At 62.3% G+C, this 10,344-nt stretch overlaps 1 protein-coding gene across 1 annotated transcript; it reads left to right on the forward strand.

The window, feature by feature from the left end:
* The first annotated feature begins 845 nt into the window (after positions 1-845).
* Positions 846-10,343, forward strand: PQBP1 (polyglutamine binding protein 1). Its single transcript, XM_053968230.1, has 7 exons — positions 846-954; positions 3,123-3,366; positions 3,828-3,939; positions 4,539-4,648; positions 6,140-6,232; positions 8,094-8,154; positions 9,182-10,343. The coding sequence occupies exons 2-7, from the start codon at positions 3,300-3,302 to the stop codon at positions 9,330-9,332; spliced, it is 594 nt and encodes a 197-aa protein (XP_053824205.1). The 5' UTR covers positions 846-954; positions 3,123-3,299; the 3' UTR covers positions 9,333-10,343.
* Position 10,344: the final 1 nt, after the last annotated feature.

The following is a 10,344-nucleotide window of genomic DNA, read 5'->3' on the forward strand; positions in this document are numbered from 1 at the left end:
GGCTGCCGCGTGGCCTGACCCCTGTGTGACCCCTGTGTGACCTCTGACCCCTGTGTGACCCCTGTGTGACCTCTGACCTCTGTGTGACCCCTGTGTGACCTCTGACCTCTGTGTGACCCCTGTGTGACCCCTGACCCCCGTGTGACCTGTGACCCCTGTGTGACCCCTGTGTGACCTCTGACCTCTGTGTGACCCCTGTGTGACCTCTGACCTCTGTGTGACCCCGGTGTGACGTCTGACCCCTGCGTGACCCCTGTTCTGGCCCTCTGCCCTCTCTTGGTGGCCTCGACCTCAGGGACCTCCTGGTGACCTTTGACCTCTGCTTTCCTCCTGGTGACCTTTGACCTCTGCTGTGCCGTGGGGATTTCGGTGCTGACCTTTGACCTCTGCTCTCCTGTGGGGATTTCGGTGCTGACCTTTGACCTCTGCCCTCCCTCCCGGCCGTGACCTTTGCACTGTGACCCCGCGGCCGCCTCAGGGACTCCCCCCGTGCTGTGCCCGCTGACCTTTGACCTTTTAATAAAGGCCTGCAGCCCCCGTTCGGGCCCCGGTGTCGTTGGCGCTACGGTGGCGGGTGGGGGGCGCGGGGCGGGAGCAGCGGGATGGGCCCTGAGCCCGTTCCGGCCCCCGGGGCCGCCATTTTGAACCGGGACCCCCCCAAAAACCGCGGCGGGGCCGCCGCCCCCCCCAACATGGCGGCGCCCAGACGGGTCCGCCGCCGCGCGCGCCGCCTTCCCGCGCGCTGATTGGTTGAGCGCCCGCACCGCGCCGGCCGCCGATTGGTCGGGCCGCGGTCACGAGGTCGGCCGGAAGACCGGGGCGGTTGCCGCGGAAACGGGGGCGGGGCCAAAGGGGCGGTGCGGTCACGTGAGCGGCGCGAGGCCGGCGGCGACTTCCGGCGGGAACCGGGAGAGAACTGGGAGAGAACTGGGAGAGAACTGGGACTGAACTGGGGTAACTGGGACTGAACTGGGACTGAACTGGGGTAACTGGGAGTGAACTGGGAGAGAACTGGGGTAACTGGGACTGAACTGGGACTGAACTGGGGTAACTGGGAGAGAACTGGGAGTGAACTGGGACTGAACTGGGGCTGAACTGGGGCTGTACTGGTGTTACTGGGATTGAACTGGTGTTACTGGTTCCGCTCTGGGGTCCCGGGGGGTTCTCGGTGGTCTCTGTTTGGTGTCCCCGGTCTATCCCCGGTCTGTCCCCGGTCTATCCCCGGTCTATCCCCGGTGTATCCCCGGTCTATCCCCGGTGTATCCCCGGTCTATCCCCGGTCTATCCCCGGTGTATCCCCGGTCTATCCCCGGTCTATCCCCGGTGTATCCCCGGTCTATCCCCGGTGTATCCCCGGTCTATCCCCGGTGTATCCCCGGTGTATCCCCGGTCTGTCCCCGGTCTATCCCCGGTCTATCCCCGGTCTATCCCTGGTCTGTCCCCGGTGTATCCCTGGTCTATCCCCGGTCTATCCCCGGTCTATCCCCGGTCTATCCCCGGTGTATCCCCGGTCTGTCCCCGGTCTATCCCCGGTGTATCCCCGGTGTATCCCCGGTCTGTCCCCGGTCTATCCCCGGTCTATCCCCGGTCTATCCCCGGTGTATCCCCGGTGTATCCCCGGTCTATCCCCGGTGTATCCCCGGTCTATCCCCGGTCTGTCCCCGGTGTATCCCCGGTGTATCCCCGGTGTATCCCCGGTGTATCCCCGGTGTATCCCCGGTGTATCCCCGGTCTATCCCCGGTGTATCCCCAGTCTATCCCCGGTCTATCCCCGCTGTATCCCCGGTCTATCCCCGGTCTATCCCCGGTCTATCCCCGGTCTGTCCCCGGTCTATCCCCGGTCTATCCCCGGTGTATCCCCGGTGTATCCCCGGTGTATCCCCGGTGTATCCCCGGTCTGTCCCCGGTCTATCCCCGGTCTATCCCCGGTGTATCCCCAGTCTATCCCCGGTCTATCCCCGGTCTATCCCCGGTCTATCCCCGGTCTATCCCCGGTCTGTCCCCGGTGTATCCCCGGTCTATCCCCGGTCTATCCCCGGTGTATCCCCGGTCTATCCCCGGTCTATCCCCGGTCTATCCCCGGTCTATCCCCGGTGTATCCCCGGTGTATCCTCGGTGTGTCCCCGGTCTATCCCCGGTCTATCCCCGGTCTATCCCCCGCTGTATCCCCGGTGTATCCCCGGTGTATCCCCCGTGTATCCCCGGTCTATCCCCGGTCTATCCCCGGTTTATCCCCGGTCTATCCCCCGTGTATCCCCCGTGTATCCCCGGTGTATCCCTGGTGTATCCCCCGTGTATCCCCGGTCTATCCCCGGTCTATCCCCGGTTTATCCCCGGTCTATCCCCGGTCTATCCCCAGTGTATCCCCGGTCTATCCCCGGTGTATCCCCGGTCTATCCCCGGTCTATCCCCGGTCTATCCCCGGTCTATCCCCGGTGTATCCCCGGTCTATCCCCGGTGTATCTCCGGTCTATCCCCGGTCTATCCCCGGTCTATCCCCGGTCTATCCCCGGTCTATCCCCCGTGTATCCCCGGTTTATCCCCGGTCTATCCCCGGTCTATCCCCGGTCTATCCCCCGTGTATCCCCGGTGTATCCCCGGTGTATCCCCGGTGTATCCCCGGTCTATCCCCGGTCTATCCCCGGTGTATCCCCGGTGTATCCCCGGTGTATCCCCGGTCTATCCCCGGTCTATCCCCGGTGTATCCCCGGTGTATCCCCGGTCTATCCCCGGTGTATCCCCGGTCTATCCCCGGTCTGTCCCCGGTGTATCCCCGGTGTATCCCCGGTCTATCCCCGGTCTATCCCCGGTCTGTCCCCGGTCTATCCCCGGTCTATCCCCGGTGTATCCCCGGTGTATCCCTGGTGTATCCCCGGTGTATCCCCGGTCTATCCCCGGTCTGTCCCCGGTGTATCCCCGGTCTATCCCCGGTCTATCCCCGGTGTATCCCCGGTGTATCCCCGGTGTATCCCCGGTGTATCCCCGGTCTATCCCCGGTCTGTCCCCGGTCTATCCCCGCTCTATCCCCGGTCTATCCCCCGTGGTTCCCGGTGGTTCCCAGAGCTGTCCCGGTGATTCCCGGTGGTTCCCGGTGCTGAGCCCTTTCCTGTCGATGCCCCCAGCCAGGATCCCGGAGCTGTCCGCGGTTGCCCCGGTTGCTGTCCCGGAGTCCCGGTTGCCATCTCAGTGTCCCGGTTGCCATCCCGGTTTCTGTCCCAGTTGTCCCGGTGGTTGCTGTCCCGGTGGTGCCCCGGTTTGTGCCCCGGTTGCCCCGGTTGGTTGCCGGTAGCCGCCCGGCCATGCCGCTGCCGGTGGCGCTGCAGTCCCGCCTGGCCAAGCGGGGGCTGCTCAAGCACGTGGAGCCCGGTGAGCGGGGGGCGGGGCTGGGGGCGGGGCTTGCGTGGGTGGGGCTGGGGGTGTGGCCTGGGTGTTCATGGGGGCAGGGTGGGGGCGGGGTTAGGGAGAAATGGGCGGGGTTAGGGAGAAATGGGCGGGGTTAGGGCAGTGGGTGTGGTTCAGGAGGAATGGGCGGGGTTAGTGGCAGTGGGCGGGCTGTGGGTGTGGCAGTGGGCGTGGCCGGACTGGTGACCCCACCCAGAGCCTGCAATCATCACCAAGGATTGGGGGCAGGATTGAGGGGCAGTGGGTGGGGCAGTGGGTGTGGCAGGGGTGGTGGGCGTGGCCAGACTGACGGCCCCGCCCAGAGCCCGAGCAGGAGATCATTGCCGAGGATTGGGGGTGGGATTGGGGCAGTGGGTGTGGCACTGGGGTGTGGCAGGGATGGTGGGTGTGGCGGTGGGCGTGGCCAGGCTGACGGCCCCGCCCAGAGCCCGAGGAGGAGATCATCGCCGAGGATTACGACGACGCCCACGTGGATTACGAGGCCTCGCGGCTCGAGGGGCTGGTGCCCCCCTGGTACAAGGTCATCGACCCCACCTGGTGAGCCCCTCCCCCTCCTCTAAGACCCCTCCCCCACCGTGAGCCCCTCCCCCTCCTCTGAGACCCCTCCCCCACCGTGAGCCCCTCCCCCACCTCTGGGACCTGAGTCCTATAGGGTCCGTAGGCCCCCCACGCCGTGTAGGACCCCCACATATCTCTGTAGGGCCCCCATGGCTCTTTAGGGCCCCCCCCAGGCCCTATAGGTTCTATAGGGCTCCCCCAGGCTTTGTAGGGCCCCTCAGGGCTCTATAGGGTCCCTGGGCCCCCCCAGGCTCTGTAGGGCCCCCCAGTCCCTATAGAGTCTATAGGGCTACCCTGAGCTCTGCAGGGCCCCCCCAGACCCTATAGAGTCCATAGGGCCCCCCTGGGCTCTGTAGGGCTCTCTCTGGATTCTATGGGGTCCCTGGGCCCCCCAGGCTCTGTAAGGCCCCCCCAGGCCCTATAGGCCCCCCCTGGGCTCTGCAGGGCCCCCCAGGATCTATAGGGTCCATAGGGCCCCCCTGGGCTCTGCAGGCCCCCCCCCAGGCCCTATAGGGCCCCCCCGGGCTCTGCAGGGCCCCCCAGGCCCTATAGGGTCGCTATAGGGTGCATCCCCCCAGTGGGCTGCCCTACTACTGGAACGTGGACACCGACCTGGTGTCGTGGCTGCCCCCTGGCGACCCCGGCGCCGCCCCCGCCCGCGCCGCCAGGAGGAACAAGGGCAGCGCAGGTGAGTCACGGACCCCAAAACCTGAACCCCAAAAACCTGAACCCCAAACCCTGAGACCCCAAAACCCCCAAAACCTGAGCCACCAAACCCTGAGCTCCCCAAAACCTGAACCTCAAACCCTGAGCCCCCAAAACCCCCAAACCCTGAGACCCCAAAACCTGAACCCCAAAAACCTGAGACCCCAAACCCTGAGACCCCAAAACCCCCAAAACCTGAACCCCAAGAACCTGAGACCCCAAACCCTGAGACCCCAAAACCCCCAAAACCTGAGCCCCAAAAACCTGAGACCCCAAACCCTGAGACCCCAAAACCCCCAAAACCTGAGCCCCAAAACCTGAACCCCAAAAACCTGAGACCCCAAACCCTGAGACCCCAAACCCTGAAACCCTGAGCACCCCAAAACCTGAGCCTCAAACCCTGAGCCCCAAAACCTGCACCCCCAAACCCTGAACCCCCCAAACCCTGAGCCACCAAACCCTGAGCCCCCAAAACCTGAGCACCTCAAAACCCTGAGACCCCAAAACCTCCAAAACCTGAGCACCCCAAAACCCCCAAAACCTGAACCCCCAAATTCTGAGCCCACAAACTCTGAGCCCCCAAACCCTGAGTCCCCCAAAACCCCAAAAACCTGAACCCCCAAACCCTGAGCCTCCAAAACCCTGAGCCCCAAAAACCCCCAAAACCTGAGCACCCCAAAACCCGAGCCTCAAACCCTGAGACCCCAAACCCTGGGCACCCCAAAACCTGAGCACCCAAAAACCCCCAAACCCTGAGCCCCGAAAACCCTGAGCACCCAAAACCTGAGCCTCAAAAACTCTGAGTCCCCAAAACCTAAGCCCCAAAACTCTGAGCCCCTAAAACTTGAGCCTCCAAAAATCTGAGCCCCCAAATCCTGAGCCCCCAAACCCTGAGCCCCCAAAATCCCCAAACCCTGAGCACCCCAAACCCTGACCCCCCAAAACCTGAGCCCCCAAAAGCTGAGCACCCAAATCCTGAGCACCCCAAAACCCTGAGCCCCCAAAACCCCTAAAACCTGAGCACCCCAAAACCATGAGCTCCCCCAACCCTGAACACCCAAAACCCCCAAAATCTGAGCACCCCAAAACCATGAGCCCCCAAAACCTGAATCCCCAAACCCCTGAGCCCCCCCAAACCCCCAAATGCTCCCAAACCGCTGAACCCCCAAACCCCCCAACCCCTGACCCCCCTAAGCCCCCTGAACCCTTGAGCCCCCCAAACCCCTGAGCCCCCCCAAGCCCTGGGGGATTTCGGGGTCCCCCCGAGCCCCCCCAAACCCCTGAGCCCCCTGAAACCCCCCCAAACCCTTGAGCCCCCCCAAACCCGTGGGGATTTCGGGGTCCCCCTGGTGCCCCCCAAGTCCTGGGGGATTTCGGGGTCCCCCCGAGCCCCCCCAAACCCCTGAGCCGCCCCAAGCCCTGGGGGATTTCGGGGTCCCCCCGAGCCCCCCCAAACCCCTGAGCCGCCCCGCAGAGGCCGAGGAGCCCCCCGAGAAGGAGGAGGCGCCGCGGGAGCGCCGCGGGCACCGGCGCGAGGAGCTGGCACCGTACCCCAAGAGCAAGAGAGGTGCTGGGGGCACCCCGGGATTTTGGGGGGCTCTAGGGGGGATTTCCTGGGATTTTGGGGGCGTACCCTGGGAATTTGGGGGGTTCTAGGGGGATTTCCTGGGATTTGGGGGGGGGTACCCCTGGATTATGGGGGGTTTGTGCGTTTCCGCTGGGATTTTGGGGGTTCTAAGAGGAATTTCCTGGGATTTTTGGGGGGTACCCCGGGATTTTGGGGTGTTGGGGGGATTTCCCAGGATTTTGGGGAGTTCTAGGAGGAATTTCCTGGGATTTTGGGGGGTTACTCCGGAATTTTGAGGGGTTCTGGGAGGGATTTACTGGGATTTTGAGGGTTCTAAGGGGATTTCCTGGGATTTTGGGGGGGGGTACCCCGGGATTTTGGGGGGTTTGTGCGTTTCTCCTGGCATTTTGGGAGGTTCTAGGGGGGATTTCCTGGGATTTTTGGGGGGTACCCCGGGATTTTGGGGTGTTGGGGGGATTTCCCAGGATTTTGGGGAGTTCTAGGAGGAATTTCCTGGGATTTTGGGGGGTTACCCCGCAATTTTGGGGGGCTCTAGGGGGGGTAGCCCGGGATTTTGGGGGTTTTAGGAGAGAATTAATGGGATTTTGGGGGTCCTAGGGGGTGTACCCCAGAATTTTGGGGGGCGCTCCGGGATTTTGGGGGGGTCTAGGAGGAATTTCCTGGGATGCTGGGGGGGGTACCCCAGGATTTTGGGGTGCTGGGGGGATTTCCCAGGATTTTGGGAGGTTCTAGGGGGATTTCCTGTGATTTTAGGGGGGTACCCTGGGATTTTGGGGGTTCTAGGGGGGATTTCCTGGGATTCTGGGGGGGGTACCCCAGGATTTTGGGGTGCTGGGGGGATTTCCCAGGATTTTGGGGGGTTCTAGGGAGATTTCCTGTGATTTTAGGGGGGTACCCTGGGATTTTGGGGGTTCTAGGGGGGATTTCCTGGGATTCTGGGGGGTACTCCGGGATTTTGGGGGGCACCCCGGAATTTTGGGGGAGTCTAGGGGGGATTTCCTGGGATTTTGAGGGGGTTTGGGGGGAACCCCGGGATTTTGGGAGGTTCTAGGGGGATTTCCCAGGATTTTGGGGGCTTCTAGGGGGATTTCCTGGGATTCTGGGGGTGTACCCCGGGATTTTGGGGGGTCTAGATGATTTCCTGGGATTTTGTGGGGGTACCCCAGGATTTTGGGTGTTCTAGGGGGGATTTCCTGGGATTTTGGGGGGGTACCCCGGAATTTTGGGGGGTTCTAGGGCGATTTAATGGGATTTTGAGGGTCCTAGGGGGGGAACCCCGGGATTTTGGGGGGGGCTAGGGAGGATTTCCTGGGATTTTGGGGGGTTTGGGGGGAACCCCGGAACTTTGGGGAGTTCTAGGGGGAGTTAATGGCATTTTTTTGGGTCCTAGGGGGGTACCCCGGGATTTTGGGGGGTTCTAGGGGGATTTAATGGGTTTTGGGGGGTCTTAGGGGGGTACCCTGGGATTTCGGGGGGTACCCCGTGATTTTGGGGGTTATAGGAGGTATTTCCTGGGATTTTGGTGGGGTACCCCAGGATTTTGGGGGGTTCCAAGGGTATTTAATGGGATTTTGGGAGTCCTAGGGGGGGCACCCCGGGATTTTGGGGGGCGCCCCGGAATTTTGGGGGGGTCTAGGGGGGGATTTCCTGGGATTTTGAGGGGGGTTGGGGGGAACTCCGGGATTTTGGGAGGTTCTAGGGGGATTTCCTGGGATTTTGGGGGTTTGTGGGTTTCCCCCGGAATTTTGGGGGTTCTAGGGGGGCTCCCCAGGATTTCGGGGTGCTCCAGGGGGCTCCCCAGGATTTCGGGGTGCAGCGCTGACCCCCCCGTGCCCCCCAGGCGGGCGCAAGGACGAGGAGCTGGACCCGATGGACCCCAGCGCCTACTCGGACGCGCCCCGGTACGGGATTTTGGGGGGGTTTTAGGGGGTACCCCGAGATTCTGGGGGGGTACCCCAGGATTTTGGGGTGTTTGCGGGGGATTTCCTGGGGTTTTAGGAGGTTTGCGGGGGGTACCGCTGGATTTTGGGGTGTTTTAGGGGAGGTATTTGGGATTTTGGGGTGTTTTAGGTGGGGTACCCCGCGATTTTGGCGGGTTTTAGGTGGGGTACCCCAAGATTTTGGGGTGTTTTAGGGGGTTTCTTGGGGTTTTGGGGGGGTACCGCGGGATTTTGGGGTGTTTTAGGTGGGTACCCCGGGGTTTTGGGGTGTTTTAGGGAGGGACCCTGGATTTTGGGGTGCTCTAGGGGGGTACCACGGGATTTTGGGGCATTTTGTGAGGTACTGCAGGATTTTGGGGGGGTACCCCTGGATTTTGGGGGGTTTTAGGGGGGATACCCTGGGATTTTGGTGGGTTTGGGGAGGATTTCCTGGGGTTTCTTGGGGTGTACCCTGGGATTTTGGGGTGTTTTTGGGGGGGTATCCCAGGATTTTGGGTGTTTTAGAAGAGATACCCCAGGATTCTGGGGGGGTACTCCAGGATTTTGGGGAAACCCCGGGATTTTGGGGTGTTTCAGGGCGGATACTTGAGATTTGGGGGGGGCTACCCCGAGATTTTGGGGTGTTGTAGGTGGGATTTTAGGGGGGTCCCTGGGATTTTGGGGGGTTCTGAGCATTTCGGGGGGGGTCTTCTGGGACTATGGGGGGTTTGGGGGATACCCTGGGATTTTTGGGGGGTTTGGGGGGTACCCCGGGATTTTGGGGGGGGTACCCCAGGATTTGGGGTGTTTGGGTGGGTACCCCGGGATTTGGGGGGGGTTTGGGGGGGTACCCCGGGATTTTGGGGACCCGATGGACCCCAGCGCCTACTCGGACACGCCCCGGTACGGGAGGGGGGAACGAGGACGGGTTTTGGGGTACACCGGGATTTTTGGGGTTTGGGGGGGTACCCCCGGATTTTGGGGTGACCCCAGCACGGCGCCCTGGCAGGGGCACGTGGTCCACGGGGCTGCCCAAGCGCAACGAGGCCAAGACGGGCGCGGACACGACGGCGGCCGGGCCCCTGTTCCAGCAGCGGCCGTACCCCAGCCCCGGCGCCGTGCTGCGCGCCAACGCCGAGGCCTCGCGCGGCAAGGACTGAGCCACAGCCGGCACCCCGAAAATGGGGAGCCCCAAAATGGGGAACCCCAAAAATGGGAACTCAAAAATGGGAACCCAAAAATGGGGAGCATCAAAAACACGACTCAAAGCGGGACCCCAAAATGGAGAATATCAAAAATGGGGAACCCGAAATGGGGAATCTCAAAAATACGACCCAAAAGAGGACCCTAAAAATGGGGAATCCCAAAACAGGACCCCAAAAATGGAACCTCAAAAGGGGGAACCTCAAAATCTGCAAGCCCAAAACCCGGGAACCCTAAAACTGGGAAAGCCAAAAGCAGAAACTCCAAAATCCGGGAACCCCAAAACCTTGCAACCCCAAAATCCAGGAACCCTAAAACCTGGATCCCCAAAAATGTAAACCCCAAAACTTGGGAACCCTAAAACCAGGGAACCCTAAAACCAACAACCTCAAAACCTGGGAACCCCAAACTGAGAACCACCAAACTGGAAACCCCAAAACCCGTGAAGCAAAAAACTGGGAACCCCAAAACAGGGAACCCCAAAACCAGCAACCCCAAATCTGGCAACCGCAAAGCCGGAAACCCCAAAACCCCCAGGACCCCCAAAACCCGGGGGGATCCCCCAAAATCCCACTCCAAACCACCCCAAAACCCGGGGTCCCCCCAAATCCCCCCAAACCCAAGGTCCCCACAAACTCCCCTTGACCCCCAAGTTTGGGGTCCCCCCAAACCCCCCCGGAGCCCCAAACTTAGGGTCCCCCCAAATCCCAAAGTTCAGGGTCCCCCCAAACCCCCCCGGACTCCCAAGTTTGGGGTCCCCCCCAAGCTCGAGGTCGCCACAAACCCCCCCGACCCCCAAGTTTGGGGTACCCCCAAACCCCCCGAGAGCCCCAAACTTAGGGTCCCCCCAAATCCCAAAGTTCGGGGTCCCCCCAAAACCCCCTGGGTCCCCCAAGTTCGGGGTCCCCCCCCCCAGTTCGGGGTCCCCCCACCCCCCTTTCCCTGCAATAAAGGCGCCGCAGCCCCGGG

Source organism: Vidua chalybeata, chromosome 32, assembly GCF_026979565.1.
Source record: "Vidua chalybeata isolate OUT-0048 chromosome 32, bVidCha1 merged haplotype, whole genome shotgun sequence".
Classification (NCBI taxonomy): domain Eukaryota; kingdom Metazoa; phylum Chordata; class Aves; order Passeriformes; family Viduidae; genus Vidua; species Vidua chalybeata.